The 22147-nt window shown below is 45.5% G+C and overlaps 10 protein-coding genes across 13 annotated transcripts; 5 read left to right on the top strand and 5 right to left on the bottom strand.

Annotated features, from left to right (window-relative positions):
* Nucleotides 1-215: 215 nt before the first annotated feature.
* Nucleotides 216-1484, top strand: RB195_015467 (uncharacterized protein; the record flags this gene model as incomplete). The annotated part of the gene is made up of 1 exon (XM_064206197.1): nucleotides 216-1484. One exon carries the CDS (start codon nucleotides 216-218, stop codon nucleotides 1482-1484), a length of 1269 nt encoding a protein of 422 aa, XP_064062078.1.
* A 56-nt stretch (nucleotides 1485-1540) lies between these two features.
* RB195_015466 (uncharacterized protein) lies at nucleotides 1541-3058 on the top strand (the record flags this gene model as incomplete). The annotated part of the gene is made up of 1 exon (XM_064206196.1): nucleotides 1541-3058. The coding sequence occupies one exon, from the start codon at nucleotides 1541-1543 to the stop codon at nucleotides 3056-3058; it is 1518 nt and encodes a 505-aa protein (XP_064062077.1).
* A 9-nt stretch (nucleotides 3059-3067) lies between these two features.
* Nucleotides 3068-5216, bottom strand: RB195_015465 (uncharacterized protein; the record flags this gene model as incomplete). Of its 2 annotated transcripts, XM_064206195.1 has the most annotated exons (5): nucleotides 3068-3157; nucleotides 3217-4134; nucleotides 4295-4515; nucleotides 4664-4853; nucleotides 4974-5216. In XM_064206195.1, the coding sequence occupies 5 exons, from the start codon at nucleotides 5214-5216 to the stop codon at nucleotides 3068-3070; spliced, it is 1662 nt and encodes a 553-aa protein (XP_064062075.1). The 2 variants fall into 2 exon arrangements, with proteins under 2 accessions (XP_064062075.1, XP_064062076.1); XM_064206194.1 differs by lacking the exons at nucleotides 4664-4853; nucleotides 4974-5216 and having other exon boundaries at nucleotides 3068-3119; nucleotides 3185-4134; nucleotides 4295-4498.
* Nucleotides 5217-11054: 5838 nt separating this feature from the next.
* On the bottom strand, nucleotides 11055-11591 carry RB195_015464 (uncharacterized protein; the record flags this gene model as incomplete). Its single annotated transcript, XM_064206193.1, has 1 exon — nucleotides 11055-11591. The coding sequence occupies one exon, from the start codon at nucleotides 11589-11591 to the stop codon at nucleotides 11055-11057; it is 537 nt and encodes a 178-aa protein (XP_064062074.1).
* Nucleotides 11592-11831: 240 nt separating this feature from the next.
* On the bottom strand, nucleotides 11832-14088 carry RB195_015463 (uncharacterized protein; the record flags this gene model as incomplete). 2 transcript variants are annotated; one of them, XM_064206192.1, is made up of 3 exons in its annotated part: nucleotides 11832-13218; nucleotides 13294-13930; nucleotides 13986-14088. In XM_064206192.1, 3 exons carry the CDS (start codon nucleotides 14086-14088, stop codon nucleotides 11832-11834), a joined length of 2127 nt encoding a protein of 708 aa, XP_064062072.1. The 2 variants fall into 2 exon arrangements, with proteins under 2 accessions (XP_064062072.1, XP_064062073.1); XM_064206191.1 differs by lacking the exon at nucleotides 13986-14088 and having other exon boundaries at nucleotides 13294-13815; nucleotides 13890-13900.
* A 1094-nt stretch (nucleotides 14089-15182) lies between these two features.
* On the top strand, nucleotides 15183-15503 carry RB195_015462 (uncharacterized protein; the record flags this gene model as incomplete). The annotated part of the gene is made up of 1 exon (XM_064206190.1): nucleotides 15183-15503. One exon carries the CDS (start codon nucleotides 15183-15185, stop codon nucleotides 15501-15503), a length of 321 nt encoding a protein of 106 aa, XP_064062071.1.
* Nucleotides 15504-16181: 678 nt separating this feature from the next.
* RB195_015461 (uncharacterized protein) lies at nucleotides 16182-16415 on the bottom strand (the record flags this gene model as incomplete). Its single annotated transcript, XM_064206189.1, has 1 exon — nucleotides 16182-16415. The coding sequence occupies one exon, from the start codon at nucleotides 16413-16415 to the stop codon at nucleotides 16182-16184; it is 234 nt and encodes a 77-aa protein (XP_064062070.1).
* A 911-nt stretch (nucleotides 16416-17326) lies between these two features.
* On the top strand, nucleotides 17327-17845 carry RB195_015460 (uncharacterized protein; the record flags this gene model as incomplete). Its single annotated transcript, XM_013436531.1, has 1 exon — nucleotides 17327-17845. One exon carries the CDS (start codon nucleotides 17327-17329, stop codon nucleotides 17843-17845), a length of 519 nt encoding a protein of 172 aa, XP_013291985.1.
* Nucleotides 17846-19273: 1428 nt separating this feature from the next.
* RB195_015459 (uncharacterized protein) lies at nucleotides 19274-19621 on the top strand (the record flags this gene model as incomplete). Of its 2 annotated transcripts, none has more annotated exons than XM_064206187.1 (1): nucleotides 19274-19621. In XM_064206187.1, the coding sequence occupies one exon, from the start codon at nucleotides 19274-19276 to the stop codon at nucleotides 19619-19621; it is 348 nt and encodes a 115-aa protein (XP_064062068.1). The 2 variants fall into 2 exon arrangements, with proteins under 2 accessions (XP_064062068.1, XP_064062069.1); XM_064206188.1 differs by having other exon boundaries at nucleotides 19298-19621.
* Nucleotides 19622-20611: 990 nt separating this feature from the next.
* On the bottom strand, nucleotides 20612-20899 carry RB195_015458 (uncharacterized protein; the record flags this gene model as incomplete). Its single annotated transcript, XM_064206186.1, has 1 exon — nucleotides 20612-20899. One exon carries the CDS (start codon nucleotides 20897-20899, stop codon nucleotides 20612-20614), a length of 288 nt encoding a protein of 95 aa, XP_064062067.1.
* Between the last annotated feature and the right edge of the window lie 1248 nt (nucleotides 20900-22147).

Genomic DNA, 22147 nt, shown 5'->3' with positions numbered 1-22147 from the left:
AATAAGCTCCACATGTCCACACCGGGAGAACGAAAGTTCTCCCAGAAACTCATGGGACTAGAGGCTTGCAACCTGCCCATGGGTTTTAAAATTTTTAAGCAAAACACAGTAATAGAAAAGAGTCTCCTGATTCTGGAGGAAAGCCTGGTACGGTAGCGCCAGGTAGGACGGGGTTGCAGGAGTCATGTAGGCTACCAAAACGGAAAAGGACTAGGATGGCGATCTGTACTTACAACGCACGTACGCTTGCATCGGAAGCGGCCATCGAAGATCTGATGATGCAAGCCAAGAAGATCAAGTACGACGTCATCGGACTGACCGAGACGAGACGACGTCACCCTCTCAACGCCGTATATGAAACTGGAGAAGAACTGTTCTTAGGAACATGCGACAGTAGAGGTGTTGGTGGAGTTGGCGTCCTCGTCAACACGAGTATGGCAAAGAACATCGACTCTTTTGAACAACTTACGACCCGAATCGGACGTCTGCGGATGAGAAGATGTGGCCCAATACCAGCTTTGACTATCTTCGTCGTTTACGCTCCAACATCAAGCTACGAAGAAGAAGAAGTCGAAGCTTTCTATATGGACCTGGAGAAGTTCTACCAAGAAGATCATGCCTTCTACAAGGTCATAGTTGGCGATTTCAACGCTAAGGTTGGCCCAAGAAGAACGCCGGAGGAACTTCACATCGGGACCCACGGCCTACAATGGAATGACCAGGGAGAGAGGCTCTCCGAGTTCATCATGACGACTAAGACCATCCATGGGAACTCGCAATTTCAGAAGCCCTCTTCTTTACGCTGGACGTGGGAGTCACCCGGTGGAGGGTACCGTAATGAAATAGACCACATCATCGTCAATAAAAGGTTCTGCCTGACGGACGTCGGTGTTGTACCAAAGTTCTATACGGGATCGGACCATCGCCTCCTCCGAGGAAGATTTTCCTTCACAAGGAGAGCAGAGAAAGCCGCCAAGTTCAGAGAGAGAAATCCCAGGACTACCATCAACTGGGATCTCTTCGCTACGCTAGCCGGCTTTTGGGAAGATTCTGCAATGGACAACATCGACGAGGAATATGACCGGCTTGTCGAACACCTTCACGACTGCGCGAAGAAGGCTGAGAGTTTTAAAACCACCAGGAGGCGCCTGTCTCTTGAAACTCTTGAGCTAATACGCCAGCGTGGAGCAGCACGAGCCGCAGGGAACCAAGAACTCACGTCCGAGCTCGCAAGGCTTTGCCGAGAGGCGATAAAGGAAGACCTTAAAGAGAGAAGAGCAGAAGTGCTGGCTGAAGCTGCAGAGGCGGGGAAAAGCATCCGCTATGCCCGCCGAGACTTCGCCAGTCGCAAGACGAGGATGACTGCTCTCCGGAACCCAAAGGGAACAGCCATTGCATCGAGAAGGGGGATGGAGAAAATCATCTACGACTTCTACTCTGATCTCTCTTCGACAGCCATGTCCACTTGCCTCCTCACCATCTGAGGGAAGATGGACAAGTCATTCCAGAGGTTCTCCCGTCCGAAATACGACATGCTATCATGTCGGTAAGAAATCGTACGGCACCCGGTCCCGACAGAATAAGACCAGAACACCTGAAGAGCCTTCCGCCAGTACTCATCAACACCCTGGCGAGGCTCTTTACACGTTATCTGTCGGAATGCAAGGTTCCTAAACAGTGGAAGACCAGCAAGACCGTGTTGTTGTATAAAAAGGGAGATCCACATGACATCGGCAACTATCGCCCAATCTGCCTACTGTCCGTCATCTACAAGCTCTTTACAAGAGTAATCCTTAATAGGATTGAAAAAGTCTTGGATGAAGGACAGCCATGCGAGCAAGCAGGGTTTCGAAAAGGATTCAGCACGATTGACCACATTCACACTGTTTCGAAACTCATCGAGGTATCACGAGAGTACAAGATGATGCTCTGTCTCACCTTCATCGATTTAAAGAAGGCTTTCGACTCGGTTGAGACGGAAGCGGTCGTGGAAGCCTTGGACAACCAAGGCGTCCCTACTCAGTATATAAAGGTACTTCGAGAGTTGTACAGTAACTTCACGACCGGAATTTCGCCATTCTACAAGAACATCATCATTGACGTGAAGAGGGGGGTCCGACAGGGTGATACAATTTCACCCAAAATATTCACAGCCACCCTCGAGAACGCAATGCGAAAATTGGAATGGGACGACATGGGAGTGAAGGTTGATGGTCGGCAGCTACACCATTTGCGCTTTGCTGATGACATCGTACTGGTAACACCTAGCATCAGCCAAGCGGAACGAATGCTGACCGAATTCGACGAAACATGTGGATGCATCGGTCTTCAGCTGAACCTACAAAAGACGATGTTCATGCGGAACGGATGGGTCTCGGATGCCCCATTCACGCTCAACGGAACGAACATATCCGAATGCACCAGCTACGTTTATCTGGGTCGGGAACTGAACATGATGAACGACCTGACCCCCGAGCTGGGCAGGAGGAGACGAGCGGCTTGGGGAGCGTACAAGAGCATCGAGGATGTAGTGAAGAAGACCAGGAACACCCGGCTCCGTGCTCACCTCTTCAACACCACCGTACTTCCTGCTTTGACCTATGCTTCGGAAACCTGGGCATTTCGCAAGCAGGAAGAAAACGCGGTGAGCGTCATTGAACGCGCAATTGAGAGAGTGATGCTAGGAGTATCCCGTTTCACGCAAGTGAGGGACGGGATTCGAAGTTCCCTCCTACGTCAGCGATCGAAGATTAGAGACGCCGCCGCGTTTGCCAAGGAAAGTAAAATAAGGTGGGCCGGACACGTGATGCGCTTTGATGACAACCGTTGGACCAGAGCCGTGAGCGACTGGGTTCCCCGCGATATTAAGCGCACTACAGGAAGACCGCCGACCCGATGGTCAGATTTCTTCACGAAGTCCTTGAAAGAAAAATATGATGCTCTTCGTGTCCCACGCGAAAGGAGGAACCACTGGGCTACTCTGGCACGCGATCGGGACAAATGGAAGAATTACTGGCGCCCGCTCGACCAGTTCGAAGATCAACGGGAGTCAAGGTGATCAAGGTGATCAAGGTGATCGTCGATTATTCTCATGATGTGACCGGCCCATCTCTGTTTTGCTTTCGATACACATTCCATAGTAGTAGTAAGTAGCTTCCTAGACGTAGCGACGGTGACTGCCCACCTCTGCGCTGCGTAACAGAGCGCTGGAAGAACTGTCGAGTCGAACAGATGGGCACGAAGGTCTTGGTCCGTCAGTTGGTCCGTAGCATCCCTGGCTGCGAATGCTGCCCATGCTGCTCTCATTCTTCTATTCAGTTCTTCCTTCAAGTCGTTTTCCATGTTCATAGAACGTCCGAGGTATACGTATGACGAAGTTTCCACGATTTGGGAGCCTTCAAGTTGTACTCCTCCATCCTCGCAGTAGGCGTTCTTCATGAACTGTGTCTTCTTTTTCTTTATTCGCAGTCCTATTCTCTTCTCTGCTTCGTCCAATTCGTGAAGCACCGTTTCTGCTTCATTGGTACTGCTCGAAAAGAGAACGATGTCGTCCGCGAAACGAAGGTTCGAGAGAAATCTTCTATCAACACGTATGTCCCTTTCCTCCCAGGAAAGTGATTCCATTATCCATTGCAATGCAGTCGTGAATAGCTTCGGCGATATAGTATCGCCTTGTCGTACCTCCTTTCCCATGGGTATGGTGAAAGGGCGGTGGATGCGCTGTATCCTAGTGGTGCATCGATCGTAGTAATTGGCTAATGTCCTCGCATACGAAGTGTACACACCTTGATCGACCAGCGCTGACAGTATTGCATTCGTTTCTACGCTGTCGAAGGCTTTCTCATAGTCGACGAAGGTTAGAACAAGGGGCAGGCGGTATTCCTGGCAAACCTCTATGACCCTCGACACGGTCTGGATGTGGTCCAAGCAGCTGAACCTCTGGCGGAATCCAGCTTGTTCTTGAGGCTGGGCTTCATCCAGCGTCCTAGACATACGCGTGAGGGTGATCTTGGTGAATACTTTGTATAACACGCTCAACAAGCATGTCAGACGGTAGTTCCGAAGGTTTTCTCGGTCGATCTCCGCACGAGTCGCGCCATTGGACGATTCCCATGTCCACCAACGATGATCTTTCTTAATGAAAAGAGAGTTCTCATGAAAGAGACGAGCGGCTGACAACAGCCTGGAGAGACGATTGCCGTTTTCATTCCGGTCCCTTAGTCCAAATCTTCTTATCCTGTTTTCCTCTTCTGTAGCCCTTCCTAGTTTTGCGTTGAAGTCTCAGACAACGAACTTGTAGAAGGACTTCTCGTTGCGAACCACTTCCTCCATACTTTTCGTAAAACGCATCCAATTCGCATTCATCAGCTGCTGATGTTGGTGAGTAGCAGTTGATGATACTGACGGGTTTTTGGCGCAGAGGGCGGAGACGAAGAATGGCCAGACGAGGAGACAGGATCTCGTGAGAATCGATAACATGGACGACAGATGGGTGCATAACAAAACCAACGCCGCCTACATTTCGCGACGGAACTTTCTCTCCACGGATGACGAGTGTATCGTATCGTCATTCATCTGTCGTACGTCGCTCCTTCTGCACTTAGTCTCCTGCAGAGCAATTACATGAAATTTGATACGCTCTGCAGCTCCGAGAAGGACATACAGGTCAGCGTCTGTGGACACTGTTCTCGCGTTCTCGAAGTACACAGTCTGAGACAGTCTCCATGGCGAGTCCTGCGTGTGCCGCCTTGGTCCAGAATCAATGGCGTCCTGAGCAAGCTGAGATTTGATCGCCTCTCAACGGTCGCCATACCGTCCGACGTCTGAGACTCCAGGGCCCAATGTGCAGGGTACTAAAGCAGTGCATATGCTAGAGGGGCAAAAAATTTTTTTCCCAAACTAAGTAGCCTTGCCACAGCGAGCTTAGCTTTCACCACAGGTTGTCACCCAACCTATATGTATCAGGGCGCCACCTTGCGACATTTTGCCAAGACGGTGGCGAATCTTAGCAGTGGTTTAATCTTAGTTAGGCGTCCGATTCCAAGAATCGGATTTGTCGAACTCCTTCTCAGCTTGGGAGACCCTGCCGAAAGACGAACCTCGACTGTGCATCGCAGTTCGACGCCCAGAGTCACCTCCACGCCGTCTCGAGGCGGTAAACCGTTGTGGAGGGAGTCCACGACATGTGCACTAATACGCCAAAGACGCGATGGCATATGTATGATCATGTACGTTTGATCCGTTGTGCAAGAAGATAGAGGAAGGATTATCAATGAAGTGCAGAATACTTATGCCACTCATGTATTCAAAGTTTCTTCCAATAAGTTGATGGGCGGCGCACCTAGCTACACCAGACAGTCCTGCTGCCTGAGCCCACATTGTTTTCACAGATGAATAGTTTCGAGGTGTAGAATTTCCGAAAAACGATTGGAAAATACATGTCTGTGCGGAGGAACACTTTTTGTTATAATGGTAGATGGTCAATTAATTGGATGGTTTTCATGCTACTTGTCTTGAAGGTCCAATGCCTTCAAAATTCCAGATGTCTTCTCAAACCCATCCCTGTTCGATAGAAACTCGAAGAGAGGTTTTGTTGGTTGGTTTTGGTTCTGTACAGTTTTTTTTTGTCATTTTACTCTTAAAGTGAACGTCCACGAATTAGTAAAGGATCTTGCTTACTTTTGTCAGACTTTAGTGGCACGCTGCGTCATCCGAACACTCATCGCAAGTAACTTCAGTTACAGTGAGACGGAGAAGAGAATCCTTATCGGCATCGGATTTGCAGAGTTGCAGGGTTACGGCATTGACGTCAACTGTCATCCTGTATGTTTCTAAAACGTGTATTAATGTTCCGCATCTATTCAAGTACAACAGGCGGTGCAGTGAGTCCTGCAACGATTTCGAGTGTTTTGCATCTGTTGGCATCATTTGCGAGGCTACGGGCAGTAGCAGGATAGTTAGTAGAGAGTGCTCCTTTCCAAAGATACGGAACAACTGATTCTGCTGCAGTATATTTCAAGGCAAGGATGAGTTGGCGTTCAGTTCTAAATCCCCATGCACCTCTACGGTAGTTCTATATTCACTGCCACAGGTAAAACTCATCACGTCGCTACAAAAAAGTGCGGAAGGCGTGATGCAGCTCATTTCGTTTTGACTTTATGTCTTGAAAACACAAGAACAAAAAATTATTCATTCGCTTTTTCTGTACGTCTCTCTATCCGGATATCTTTGCTCCTGGTGGAGTGGCCCCAAAAATTGGAGATGGCCTGCAATGTGAAATTCTTAGTTAACAAGTTATCTTCTTTTCCTCAGATATGGTGGAAACTCAGAACATTAAAATGCTAATTAGAGTAAAATTGTGAGCTGTTCGAAGGTCCTTAGTTAACCCGACTTTTTTTACAATGAAAAAATTAGGAAATTCTCGTACTTTCCACTGACGGCGACGAGCACAAACAGCAGCAAAAATGACACAACGTTGTAGAACTTCATCTAAAACTAACAGGTAACCTTGAATTAGTTTTCTTTTATCTTCACCTCGGACAAAATAAACGTGGAAAAAGAATAGTTATCTGAGGACACCACCTTCTATTCTATTTTACCAGTACAGAAATATGCGAGGTACAACTCATAATTTCTAAAGCATCGGCAACAACTGCTAACGGCCAAGATCACAAGTCCTCGGTGCTGAGAGGTTTCAGCTCCCGGAGAGATTGCGATAGTCACAGATGATCCTTTTTGTATGAACGAATCATTAATATTTTCTATTTTTTCCCAGCGATAAAAGGATCCACTGTTGGAGTGCGAAGTAAGCAAAAATCGTTTTAATCAGTGTGGTGTGATTTGCAAAGTAACGCGGACAAGGCACAGCATCGAAAGAGATCGAAAAACTTAAAGTTTTACGGGTATCACAGTAGTCTGTGAATTATAGAATTTCCCACCTGGTACAACTAGGAGAAACGAATGCACAGTTATCTAATGCTAGTCGCTGTTTTATACTCGCCTCTACTATGCTAAAAGGACCACTAATGCATATTCAATGAAGCTTTTATCGTGCTAAACGCTTCTGAAGTGTGTGTGTCAACGTTTTGAATCTAATGAAATACAACAGACGGTGCAACGATCCCACACTGACGATTTTGAGTTCTGTTTGTGTCTGTTTGAACCATTTGCGAGAATAAAGGCATTAGCAGAGAAACAAAGAGCACTCTTTTTTTCGGAAGATACATCAACTTTGTTAGAGTATATTTCAACCAAGGATGAGTTGGCGTTGGGGTCAGACACCCATGCAACTCTACAGTTGTTTCTATGTTTGTTGCTAGAAGTAGAAATCATTACCTCACTATAAAGATAAACACTGTAAAAAGGAGGAGGGTATTCTTTACCCTATTTCCCAAGATTTTTCTAATTTTCAAAGCAACCATGGAGCTGAAGGTTAGGTCAAAATCTCTGGGCACCCTCTACATATGTTTTACTTTCACTAATACCTGTAATACACATCCTTTCACGATAAAGATAGACATATTCCCACAACCACCGTCTCTTTAAAGGCATCACCCCACGAATCTGAGGTGGTGCAGATTTCAGGTGGAGTATTCGTATACGGGATGGGAGACTACGGAGAGGGAGGTGATCCCGTCCATTTCTTGCTAATTGCCGTAAAAAACGGCCCGGAAGATGCGGCGCCACACAAGACTGGCGCACTCCAATCGAACCTCTCGTACAAAATGGTGCGCCAAAACGAATGAAGCCGTATCTTCCGGGCCGTTTTTTACGGCAATTAGGAAGAAATGGACGGAATCACTCCCCTCTTCGTAGTCTCCCATCCTGTATACGAATACTCCACCTGAAATCCCCACCTCAGATTCGTGGGGTGATGCCTTTAACTGAACGACAGCAGGTAAATGTTTCATAAAAAATCTCCTCATCTGAACGAAGAAAAGTCCGTTCTTCTTGACCCGACCCTATTCGCAAGGTGTTAGTGTCTCGATGATTGTCTTAGGTTTTGTTATGTTATGGAGAAAATTTCCTTGATCGTAGTACGTTTACTGTTTCTTTTACACTGAACGCTTCAGAAAGATATTCGCAGGCATCAGTGAGAACACCTGTCAATGACTACATCCTGAAATCTCACACAACATTACAGGTGGCAGTCCTAGTCTGCGTACCTATTTTCTGCTAGAGAAACGCAATTTTGTTGACTTCAAAATTTAACAACAACAAAATGAAAGGAAATATTTAACTCTCTTCTGATTGTGTGTTTGAAGATATGAACTAAAGCCGAAATGAGTTGTAGTATGTGTCCAGAACTAGTTGAAATTAATACCGTAGTCCTGGGTAGTCTGTCATTTCAGAAATTTCAGCATAACTATCATTCACTACATTAAAATTATTTAACAAATTCTTTTATCCCCGTCCACTGCTGATTAAACGTGAATGTAATGATTAAGCCGGGGGTTTGTATGATCGTACATGGAACTGACATTGCATCCCAAAGTGGATTTGGTAATGATTTCCCATCCACCCAAATTCCCAGACCTCATCTCGTGTAACAGCCCGTTGTGAAGGAACACCTTCAAGTCTTCGACTGACCTCAGATTCGCTGTTAAGCTCTTCTTTGAGTCTCTGCTTCCCTTCCCCTTCCTCCCTTCCAGTCCCGGAAATTGCAACTCTCCCAAGAAGAAGGAACACTGCTACAGACACTTATGGAGGATACATCGAATTAGGGGAAGTGGAGCGGAGGCATACTGGGTTCCGTAATCTACGATCCGAACTGTACGGGTTCCCTGAGGTTTCAGTACCATATCAATATCGTGATTCCAGTGGACGTATCTGATCCTTCAAAACAGTTTAGCAGCTCGTGGACTATATTTTAGGGGCTGATGCGACGTATGATTAGTGGTAGGTAAACATAGTCAGCTATTTAGGTAGCAGCAAAGATGAATCTCTTTGAGATACACGCCATCGCTAACTGCCTGCCTAGGCGTGATTGGGGCGCGCTAGAAAATCCGTTGGGACCCTCTTTGAACGCATCCGAAGAGCACAGACAGCAGCAGTAAAGACACATCGTTATGGAACATCATCTGAAAGTAGCACATTCAAATTAACACTTTCGAGGTCTCAGTTTTTGCTTCCCTTCATCTTTATTTCGGAGAAGATGAATATAAACAATAAAAATAAGGGGCTCTTTAAAAATATTGCGCCACATTGTACTTACATATAATGTATGAGGTACAACTCTTAATTTACTGACAACTGTTGAGAACGCGAGGTAACAAGTTTCCGGCGTAGAGAGATTTCAGCTACTCGCAGAGAAAACAGTTGTCACAGATGATCCTTTCTGTGAAAAACTAGAAATGCACAGCGCTCAAAATCGTCACAAGCGGTAGAATCGTTGTACCATCTGTTGTATTTCATTAGATTCGAAACGCTAACACACACTTTAGAAGCGCTTAGCACGATAAAAGCTTCATTGAATATGCATTAGTGGTCCTTTTAGCATAGTAGAGGCGAGTATAAAACAGCGACTAGCATTAGATAACAGTGCATTCGTTTCTCCTAGTTGTACCAGGTGGGAAATTCTATAATTCACAGACTACTGTGAAACCCGTAAAACTTTAAGTTTTTCGATCTCTTTCGATGCTGTGCCTTGTCCGCGTTACTTTGCAAATCACACCACACTGATTAAAACGATTTTTGCTTACTTCGCACTCCAACAGTGGATCCTTTTATCGCTGGGAAAAAATAGAAAATATTAATGATCTGTTTGTACAAAAAGGATCATCTTTGACTATCGCAATCTCTCCGGGAGCTGAAACCTCTCAGCCGAAGACTTGTGATCATAGCGGTTAACGATTGTTGGCGATGCTTTAGAAATTATGAGTTGTACCTCGCATATTTCTGTACTGGTAAAATAGAATAGAAGGTGGTGTCCTCAGATAACTATTCTTTTTCCACGTTTATTTTGTCCGAGGTGAAGATAAAAGAAAACTAATTCAAGGTTACCTGTTAGTTTTAGATGAAGTTCTACAACGTTGTGTCATTTTTGCTGCTGTTTGTGCTCGTCGCCGTCAGTGGAAAGTACGAGAATTTCCTAATTTTTTCATTGTAAAAAAAGTCGGGTTAACTAAGGACCTTCGAACAGCTCACAATTTTACTCTAATTAGCATTTTAATGTTCTGAGTTTCCACCATATCTGAGGAAAAGAAGATAACTTGTTAACTAAGAATTTCACATTGCAGGCCATCTCCAATTTTTGGGGCCACTCCACCAGGAGCAAAGATATCCGGATAGAGAGACGTACAGAAAAAGCGAATGAATAATTTTTTGTTCTTGTGTTTTCAAGACGTAAAGGTGAAACGAAATGAGCTGCATCATGCCTTCCGCACTTTTTTGTAGCGACGTGATGAGTTTTACCTGTGGCAGTGAATATAGAACTACCGTAGAGGTGCATGGGGATTTAGACCTGAACGCCAACTCATCCTTGCCTTGAAATATACTGCAACAAAATTAATTGTTCTGTATCTTTGGAAAGGAGCACTCTCTACTAACTATCCTGCTACTGCCAGTAGCCTCGCAAATGATGCAAACAGATGCAAAACACTCGAAATCGTTGCAGGACTCACTGCACCGCCTGTTGTACTTCATTGGATGCAAAACATTAACACACATTTTAGAAGCATATAGCATGACAGTTGACGTTAATACCGTAATCCTGCGACTCTGCAAATCTGATGCCAATCATAATTCTTTTTTCTATCTCATTGTAACTGAAGTTACTTGCGAAGGATGACGCACCGTGCCACTAAAGTCTGAAAAAAGTGATGTGTTCTTTCTGCATTTAAAAGTGAGTGCACTGCCAGAAAGCAGCACATATGCGTTGTATGGAGCCGTTTATACAAGTCTGATTGCGACCTGCTCGTGGTGGCTCTGCTCCATTAAACGCAATCAGGCGTTCGAGTGTATGCATTGGGAACGTACGAGCCATATAACCTGCAGTGTTATGTGGCGAAAGGTTCCCATGACTTGACTTACTTGACTTAATCGGCGGGCTGATGTCATCGCCTGACGCGATTACCCGCATCTTCGCCGAGGTGTGCCGTCCTTGAACACAGCTCTGCCCAACCTTCTCGATCTTCTGCGAGAGCTTGCACAGAATCAATCCATTCGTCGCTGTTCCATATTCTGCGAAACCTTACGTCTCGCCTGAACTGCCTACCCACGCCGAGTGTCCTCAGGTCCTCTTTCACCACCTCAGTCCAGAACTTCATTTTTCGGCCAGGTGGCTTCTTCCAGCCCGAACCCGACGAACTCTTCAGAACTCGTTGAACAAGGCGATCTGCCGGTCTCCTTAATATATGACCAAAGAAGCGAAGACGATTTACTTTAACCACTTTCGATGGCGGTGCAAGATGTTGATGTCTTCCACGTGTCATCCGCCGGTATACCACATCAATTTCAGAGTAAAGATCTTCATTGTGACATACCCTAGGCCATAAGTAGCCAAGTAGCCACCTAAGCAGCTTTCGTTCCGTGCAGTCAAGCCTCTCCATAACCGTTGATGGTGCTGCCCAAGTCTCCGATCCGTACATCATGATGGGGCGAATTGCGGATAGGTAGACCCGCAGCTTGACTTCGTTGGTGATGGGGGTCGACCACAGGCATTTCGTTAAGGAGTTAAATGCAGAAGTGGCCTTAGCGCATCTTTGCTGAACATCTCTCTCGTAGCTGCCATTGTTCTTCAGCGTACAGCCTAGGTAATAGAACTCATCGACGAGTTCTATCGGTTGTCCGTCCACCCTGATTCCCGTTCGTGGTCTCGAAGAGATCCACATCTACTTGCATTTATCAGGGTGTAGGAGTAGTCCGTAAGCTGCAGCCAGCTTCGATACAAGGTTGACAACATGTTGAAATGTCGTACTGCTTTTCGCGAATATAACAACATCGTCGGCGTACTCGAGGTCAGTCAAGGGGCACCCAAATGGTGTTAAGACAATGTCGGCAGGACACTGGTCGACTGTTCTTCGCAAAATGTCGTCGATTGCGAAACTGAACAGGAAAGGTCCTGCCACTGCCCCTTGTCTTACTCCAGTTACCACTTCAAACGGTATTGTACATCCGGCTGGTGTTCGAACTGCAGCAGTTGTTCGTTGATTCATGTCATCAAGCAAGCGAACGAACTTTCCTGGTACTCCAGCGGCGCTCAGCGCGTTGAGAAGACGGCCTCGGTGAGGAGAATCGAACGCGGCTTCAAAGTCCAGAAACGCTAGTTGCATTGGCTTCGAATACCGCCGCCAGATTTCGATCACTCTCCTGATGATGAACACCTGGTCAGTCGTAGATCGGCCGGGACGAAAGCCAGCTTGCCCGTCGCGCGTTGTTTTTTCGCGATGTTTAATGAGTCGGTCCGGGATAATGCGCTCCAATACCTTGTACATAACACGCAGCAAAGAGATTCCTCGATAATTCCTGGGGTCCGTGACGGATAACTTCTTGTGGAGGGGAATTATGATAGCGTGTCTCCACGAATCAGGTATCCTTTCGTCTATCCATATTGAACGGATGATCTTTGTCATCTCAAGAATCCCAGACGGAGGAAGATATTTTAGCATTTCTACGCTAATACCGTCGTCTCCGCCAGATTTTCCATTCTTCATTTTTTGAATACAGACCAGGACCTCCGACACGGTCGGTGGGTCCTCGTTAACCGCGTATGTCGGTCTATGAACGTGTTCGAGTTCAGGGACTGACGGTGCTAGCAGGTTCAGCAAGGTATTGAAGTATTCCTTCCAAATTGGAAGGGTTGCTTCACCGACAGCTACCCCATTGGCAGTGTTGAGGACAGGGGAACATCTTTTCATTTTGCCGCTATACTGTTTTAGTAGAGCATAGGCTTTCCGCCGGTTCCTGTCCTCCCACGCCTTCTCAAACTCCATCGCTCTTGACGTCCACTCATTATCGCGGTTTTGTTGCAGTTGACGACGCAGCTTCCTTCTAAGACGCTTTTCCTGATTGAAGTCACCAGCGCTGCGCGCGACACATACAGAATTGTATGTGGATTTTGTTTCCGCAGATGCAAAGGCAAACTTCTTTCGCGGCAATAGAAACGGGAGAGTTTCCCTTGCAGCGTCCTGGATGCACTCTGCGAAGGAATCTGCATCGCTAAGCTTCTTCCTGGTCCGTACTCCAGCATGAATAGACACACGTTGGCGGAATTTTGTTCTTCATTCATCGTCTTTCAGACCTGCTGCGTCAATTTTTGGTTGAAGAGGAACCCTTCGGTTTCTCTTGCGGTACCGTATCTTGAAGCTGAGAAGAACTGGACGGTGGTCAGAGTCGAACGCGACGTCCCAAACAGCTCTAGATTTCCGGATATCTGACTGAGGAATGTTCCTCGCCAAAACGTAGTCGAGCTGAAGTTTATAAGTCCTCATCTTCCGCTTGCGCTGCTCTTCAGGCGTTGAAAGGGTTGACCCCTGCCACGTGAGCTGATGGCGTCGATGATTCCTCTTAAACGTGGAAGCGATGATGAGGCCCGTCTGTTCGCACAAGTCGACCAGACGGTCACCGTTGTCCGACGTGCGCTCCGCTGCATAGTACCATTTTCCTAGCACATCGGATTGCTGTTCGAGTCCCATCTTCACATTTGCGTCGATTCCGACAATGACCACCTGCTGGCCTGGTATTTTAGACATCAACGCATTGAGTTCATCATAGAAGGCGTCCTTACTGTTGTCCTCAGCGGTTTCTGTAGGTGCGTGAGCACTTACGATCCAGAGTTTACGTCCTCCGCGGTCCCGCAGTCGTAAAAAGGCGCATCTAGACGACGTTGAGCCAAATTCCTCCACCAGGTTCTTGTAATCGTTCCTCACAGCTATCGCACAGCCACCTACTTTGTTCTCATCGCCAGCAGTATATGGTGTAATTTTCGATGCTGATGACGGGCCGATCTCTCATGCGTGTTTCCTGCAGTGCAGCAAAAGGCACACAGAGATATCGCAGAAGTCTGGATAGAGCGGCTTGTTGAAGTTCACTCGATAATGTTCGGCAGTTCAGCGTCACGAAACGAATGGTTGTTGCCAAAGATTCCATGCTCCTTTCAGGCAGTTGACCTTTCAGGTTTTGGGCTTTGGCGGTGTGCTGGACGACAGCACCTTTTTGCAATGTATGGGAAGCTTTCGCCATATAACAGTGCAGGTTATATAGCTCGTACGTTCCCAATGCGTACACTCGAACGCCTGATTGCGTTTAGTTAAAGCAGGGCCACCACGTGCAGGTAGCAATCAGACTCGTATACGCGGCCCCTAAGGTTCCCATACACTGCGAAAAGGTGCTGTAGTCCAGCATATCGCCAAAGCCCACAACCTGCCTGTTTCTGTAACGCTACAGAATAGCAAAGAATTGCAAGTCCACATCTTTCGAAACTTTTGTGCCTTTCTAGCCGAGTCATTGAAAATATATGTGCTTTTCCTCAATAATGCTTATTCATCGAGCTTCTATATGTAGAATCAAATTCTCTGTCACTGAATCAGATGATCGATCAACGAGATATTGTGTCATGTATGGAGAGTACATCAAGTTTGGTTCCTATATAACCCCCTTCTTGGATCTTATTGTTGCTTCCGTAGCCCATGACTAAGCAGCCGAATGAACGCCTCATACGCCACCTCTTTCTTGGAGCAGAACAACTGTTTCCCAGCTTGGACAGTTGAAGAAGGTGTATATAGTAGAGCTAGTCAGCACTGCGTAAAGACGATGAAAAAAGCAGCCTGGCTGGCAGAAAAAGCAACCTTCACATGTGATGCATCCACAACTTTGCGAACAAAAGGTATACCCAGGGCTGTCATTTGCTGTATATGAGAATTCTTTCAATTTGTCGTCGGGTAAACTGTTTTCATACGCATTTTCCACACAGCTACCGGCAAGGTAGCACCGGTGAATGGATTCCGACGCTATTTTGTGGTCTCTTGTGAAGAATTCGACATTCTGGCATCGGAACTGGATGTTGTCCACTTTCAGAGAAATTAATGCGACGATTTTGTTGCTGCAATCTCTGAAGGCGAGACAAGTTTCTTGCGCGAGAGATTGGAGTGTAATTATTGTTGCTTCGTCATATGTGCATGATCAGTGATAAAGCATAATTCTTCGTGGGTGTTGATCGAAATGACGTGTGAACATTCTTCGGTATGTTGAAGAAGTGCTATAAGAGAGATAACGCAAAAGTTGAAGAATCTACTGAATCTGCGAGCTCGTCTTCGGCGATTGATGTACTTCCTTGGGTTTTGTGGTTGTCGTCTTCTCAAGGAATTTCTCAACTTGTTGATTGGATTCAATGTCGAAGTGGCTACACAAAACAGCCGAATGAAAATGCGGAGGATTTTGCTAAAGAAGCAGAGCCATGGCAGAGAAAAGAAGATGATGATGACGAAACATATGAGGGATATGTCTTGCAGCATTGTCCAACACTGTGTATTGTATATTCTTTCCCAGCAAAAGATACAATGTAGTGTCTCACATATTGGGTGTACTTTGCAAGAAAGTCGCGTTTCTTGGATAAGTTTTCCATTTGCCCACGCTTTGATTGAAGCGCTGTGGTCATACATGATGATCGAGTTCAGAAAGATGAAAGGCTGGCTGCTGACATTCTGTGCAAATGCGCAGTACTGACTGATACATGCTTCGATAACGTCAAATGTGATTTGACTTGATATAGAGAGTCCGCCTTGAATGCATTCTAGTGATAAAAGAAGCGTTCCATCTAGTAGTCCTGCTGAAGAGGAGTTTTGCAGCCATGAGCCCTTCACAGCGTGTTTGTTCATTTCCTCATATGTTTCCTTTGTGAGGGAAATTATTGGATATCTATCTGAATTGGGAATTGTAGTAAGGTTTCATTACTGATCCCCATGCCTTGATTGGTATCGATCCCATCGTTGCGGCTTTTGATTCATCGATGACTAAAAGAGCGAGGGGGCTGTTGTACGTACAGAATAGGCGCGCTATTGGGTGGGAGTCATGTTTCGCGCAAAAATGCGATATTCCTGTAATATTTCTGTTTGGACGTCTTCGCCATCCTTTTCGGTCCACACAGACAAAGTCGTACTTGTCCAAGTAGTCTTTTATGCTCACAATAAGTCTTTCAATGACTAGGATATTGTCGCCAAAAAGCTGTATTTGGTTAAAGATTCCTATCTCCTTAGTTGAGTCACAGGTGGAGGAGAAGTTGAATGTGCACAAATAGGAAGGTCGATATTCACGAAGATTCCAAGGTAACATTTCAAGTTCTGACATCGTTGTACTCGAGCCAATGTGGAAGGAACATGAGGTTGCCCATTGTGGGCACTTGCATGATTCGCCGCACAATGTTGTACTTGTGTGTAGAATGGATTGTTCAAAGCGTATGTGTCCCATTGTTCAGACATTGGGTTTCTGTAACGGTACAGAATAGAAAAGAATTGCAAATTCACATCCTTCGAAACTTTTGTGCCTTTCTAGCCGAGTAATTGAAAATATATGTGCTTTTCCTCAATAATGTTTATTCATCGAGCTTCTATATGTAATATCAAATTCTCTGTCACTGGATCAGATGATCGATCAACGAGATATTGTATCATGTATGGAGAGTACATCAGGTTTGGTTCCTATATACCCCCTTCTTGGATCTTATTGTTGCTTCCGTAGCCCATGACTTAGCAGCCGAATAAACGCCTCATACGCCACCTTTCTTGGAGCTGAACAATTGGCGACCACGGCAACCCACGACCAATCAACCTGCACCGTCTGCAACGCAGTGCCAACTCGACTGCTACGCCAGTTCAGTCAACCGCATTCGACGCCTCTCCACCTTCAGTAAACTGCAACGATGTCACGCCCCGACCGCATCGTCCTTCGCCGTCAAATCGAGTTCTTCAAAAAACAACTCCAGCGGTACTGCTCCTCCTCCGCCGTCCCCTCTCACCGACTACCACGTTCAATCTGACAAGTGCAACTTTGAACACCTCGACGAAGAAGAACTCGAATCCCTCCGTCTTGAACGGAACTGCACCAGGTCAAGTCTCCTCACAGCCTACAGCAAAATAACCAAACTGCACGACGAGTGGACGCACCTACAGCTGTCCGAAGCAGGCGAGCAGAAAATTTTCGAAGATTGTGTCAGTAAATATGGTGTCTACCGCGAATCAATGAACGCCGTGAACTAACTGGAACAGCTCGATTACCTACTGAATGCAGTTGATCAAGAATATATCTACCGTCCGACTCCTCCGATACCGCCTCGCGAGATGCGGATGCAATTTGGCATCGACACAAGGAAATATCAGCCAACTTTCCTCCAATGTCAACCTTACTCAACTCTGCACCTCTTCATTTCCCGTCGGACTCAGGTTTGCTCATGAAGCTGGAACTTCTCACATTTGACGGCAACATTATTGACGAGTTTTCCGCTCGATTCGCTACACTCGTCGGCGACAAGTCTCAACTTGATAACACAACGAAATTCTCATTACTGATATCATGTTTACGTGGACGTGCTTTACAGTCGGTTCGAGGACTTTCAAAGACAGCTGGAAACCACAGCATAGCAATGGACATACTGAAGACCCACTATGACGACAAGGTCACTATGAGGCACATACTGTGCACCAAATTGGCGCAATTACTAGTTTGCGATCCAGAGGGCAGTCAACTTCCTACACTGTATAATCGCATGTTCTCGCTAGTGAGACAGTTCTGCGACGGTGCCGATGATTCTAAACAAACAGCGTTGGGAGCACTTCTTCTCAACAAACTTCCTGCTCGAGTCCGAAGCCAAATCTACGACAAAAACGTCCAACAGCCACAACGTCACTCCTAGCGAACTTCTGCATCTTTTGACGGATGTCGTGCGCAAAGATTCTACCCTCTTCGAAATAAAATATCACTCACGACAGCAAACGAATCAGGGTAATCCCACCACGTGTTTCAGGTCAACCTCACGATTGCTTCACGCTCAGCTCACACTAGAAGGGTTCAAAAGAAATCAACAAGAAAGTGCTCTTTCTGCAGTTCTCGAAATCACATTGCGACAGATTGCGACACCTTCACTAGTACGAATCAAAGGAATGAACAAGTAGGAACTCGACGACTATGTTACAACTGTCTCTCTTCACGTCATGTCATCAAGGAATGCCCGTCAAAGTTCACTTGTAAATTCTGCTCGAAGAAGCACCATCCTTATGTTACCGAAACACTCAGAAAACCTATCAGACTCCACAGCCGCAAGTCGCATCAACTCGCGTCCAACAAAAAACGAGCTCTACAACAAATCGACCACTGAGGCTTCAAAACCATCCGATACACGTTACTGAACTGTGTTCAGATATCGCTATAGCAGAACCAGTAACTGGACAACCAGTAGAAAACTCTGAGGACGCTGCAACCTTTGCGTGTTCTTCGAATCAGCAATTCATATCAACTATTCGTCAATCTTCACAAGCTCACTCAAGTGCACAAATCTGTTTAATCCTTTCGACACCTCCAGAAAAGTTACTGCAACGGCGTTCTTCGATTCCAACTCAAGCAAATCATAAATAACGCAAGAACTCGCAGCTACACTTAACCTACCCGTGCTTGCAACAGAGTACATCAACGTAACTACTTTTGGAACGGACGAAGCTCTACCTTTACGCTGCCAAAATCATACGATCGACGTAATTACCGAAAAAGCACCGCAACATTTGGAGGTGAAATCAGTTCCCACTCTCACAGGACATCTCCAACACATTTTGACTACTCAAGGAGCTCCCCATGAAATATTCACACATTCCACTTGCAAACCATCAATCCTAATCGGAAACGATTACTTCTGGGATTTAGTACTCTCCAAAGACTTCCATTATCGCTTGCTTCCCGATGGATATCGACTACTTCACACCGCAGTAGGTGACATCATTATTAAAGAGTCCCTCAACATGAAAAACTCACTTGTATGTACTCCCATAATGGTGAACGACAACGTGACAAATCCAACTCACCATGACGATTTAGCCGAGCTTGTAACTAAAATCTGGAAAATTTCTGGAAAATTCTGGAGACTGTTGGGATCATCGACGACCCAAGCAAACGAGATGATGAAGAATGTCTAAACTTCTCCAACAGCACCATTTTCTACAACCTAGAAGAGAAACGGTATGTCGTGAAATTGCCTTTCAAAATCGATCCATCACAACTACCTAACAACTTTTCACTTGCTTTCTCAAGACTCTGTACTCAGCTCAAGTCTCTACGACAGAACCAACAATATATGGAAAAATATCACGCTGTTATTATGGATCAGCTCGAAAGAAGCATAATTGAAGAAGTCCCTCATGAAGACATTCCTAAACCGGCGCACTACCTATCTCACCACGGAGTGCTCAAAAAAGAAGGCAACGACATCAAAATCAGATGCGTTTATGACGGTTCTGCTAAAATGAAAGGAAACCTTAGTCTCAGCGATAGCCTATATCGTGGACCCCTGCTGCTACCCGATCTTACAGAATTCCTTCTCCGAATCCGCTTTGACAAGATCTTGATTTCTAGCGATATTGAAAAAGCCTTTCTTATGGTTGGCCTAAACTCTGACAGTCGCGACTACTCTCGTTTCCTTTAGCTGAAAGATCCAGTTCGCCCGCTGACGCACGAGAATGTCGTTACGTATAGTTTCACACGAGTACCTTTTCGCGATCATCATCCTCGCGTTCTTAATAGAACAGCTGGACATTCAGACAACTCGGAAGTTCCTGTGAACTGATAGCAGCGTTGCCCTAGCACGGACCAGATGCATCAAAGACCTCCCAGTATTCGATCGTAACTGCGTCAAAATAATTCTTAAAAAAACACCAGATGTTAATGTGAGAAACATTCACGGCAATCTCAATCCAGCAATTCAATTCACGGCAATCTGTGATATTCTGTCTTTAAGGGTTTCTATGCTGTCATCCACGGTAATAGAAATAGATCCCGATTGAATTCCTACCAGGAACAAGTAGTTCACCAAAAACCCTCTGTAGGCTTGTTGTATTCCGTTGTTGCAATGATCACCGGTTTAATTTCAGTGTAATCTCCGCATCAGGAGTGAATACTACAAATCCACAATTTTCAGACTTGTTGTCTCCGGTTATTGCAATAACGATGGGTTTGACTCAGCTGCGATGGTGATTTTCGTTGAACGCAACATGTTCTCAAAATCTCTATGATTCCGTTGCAACAACAAGATCCAAGAAACAGAGTCAAGGAACCTTAGCGACCAGTAGCTCTCGCTTCTCTACACATTTCAAAGTTTATTAGTGGAAACCACATATTTTGTGATATCCTCTTTATTCAAGAAAAAATAACCGAGCGAAACTATACCGGTTTTCTCTTTCCTTGTCAACTTGCAGCATTGGTATTATGACGTTTCTGACTACTTTTTCTGCTGGAACCACCGTCGGACCAAAACGATCTGAAGCCCAGGTATTGAGTGTACGGTTGTGCTCAGAGCGACACTTCAAGTTGCGGTCATGTTGAGATTTCCGCTAGCTCAACATATCTCTGCAATCCGAGTGAAGCTACCGGGCTATTGAGGGTGTTGGGACCTCATCATGAATATCTGGGGTCAGGGTCAAGCATGCATAGTTGCGTCAAAACGACATGAGGCACGAACAGTTGCGAAAGCGGCTGCGCTCGAAGCTTCGCGGTGGAGCGTAGCGGTTGGGATCGTGCAGGGATCCTCCCTACCGCCACCCATCTCTGCAGTTCGCCATGATCCCACCTCGATTCCAGCCGCTGTCTCCACCTCACCGTTTCGAGCGTAGCCGCGTACAGAACTGTCCGTGTTTGATGTCGTTTTGACGCAACTGTAGCTGGCGACGATTTCTCCAAGAGCAAACCACCGGCAACCCCTTTCCATTTTCTCTTACATATTCACTCTTTTAGCTATTCAAAACTGAATGTATTTTGACGAATGAAAATTTAAAATATAGAAAATAAATGTACATCAGGGTGATGCAATATAATAAATAATCAGTAAAATAAGTAATAAATGGAAATTGCAGCGTTTACGCATGATCTGGATATGATTGTAGCATCGAATACAGGTTGCTGTTTGGGAACGGGTGCAGAAGTGATACGAATCCCGATTAGCTGAAATAAACATAAAGGAAAGGTAAATGCTACAACATTTACTTGCATTGAATGCTTTTTGTTCTGATTTTCTACCTTTTCTATCACTTACTTTTATACGACACTTTTGCTACGTGAGGGACAAATTTTGAGATGTCATGAACTCGAGAGAATACCAGCGGAAAGTTGCAGCGGTTTCGAGAAGTTCGAACGCAAATCAGCCTACACAAACGGATCCGAAATAAAGAGCTTTCAATAAGGAGAAAAAAGATTCACGTTTTAAACTACCTAAAATAAGGTTATATGTTGAAGCAGATGTAATAGAAAGAAAAAATAGATGTAGTGAGACGTGAACGAAGCGTTGCATTAGGTAATCATAGATTTCCCTCCGGGGAGAAATGGAAAGATTTCTGAACGGCTGATAGTACAGCGAAACAGAATCTCCAAGGTACAGAGATATAGTTCAGCTGGAATGTGTTCTCATTCGGAAGCAACTGTAAATACCTGCAATCTTCAATAAAATTAACTAAGCAGAAAAGGTGGCGCCAGCCGTGAATTGCAGAAGTCACAAATCATTAAAGTTCCTGGCAAAAGCAACTCCAAACTAGTACATTTCAATTTATTCAAGAAACAAAAAAAAATCAAAACTTTAAATACACATCCAACAACACCCTAATTAGGTAGTTTGTTGAAGCTTGTAGAATCTCAGCAGTGTCAGCAAAAAGAGGGATTTGGGATGGATTAGAAGAAATGAATGAGCATCGAATAATTGGTAGAGGAGTGCTCATCACCGTCGATGTGAGCAGCCTTTTTTATCACATGGGGAATTAGGGAAGTCTACTTTAGACTCTCTTTAGAGTTAGGAAGAATTGCTGCGAGTACCGTTTACATTGGATTCGCCATTCGCCTGTGGAAGGGCCTCCGACGTGGCCTTCCACGCAGTCGTTTAAGTAGATTTCGATGGGATCGATGATGGCACTGTTACGTGCTGAGCCCGCTGTTGTAAACGAAATTAACTCTTCTTGCGTCACTCCCT

Source organism: Necator americanus, chromosome V (genome assembly GCF_031761385.1).
Source record: "Necator americanus strain Aroian chromosome V, whole genome shotgun sequence".
Taxonomy (NCBI): domain Eukaryota; kingdom Metazoa; phylum Nematoda; class Chromadorea; order Rhabditida; family Ancylostomatidae; genus Necator; species Necator americanus.
The sequence above is the reverse complement of the archived record's forward strand: the minus strand, read 5'-3'. Positions and strand labels throughout refer to the sequence as shown.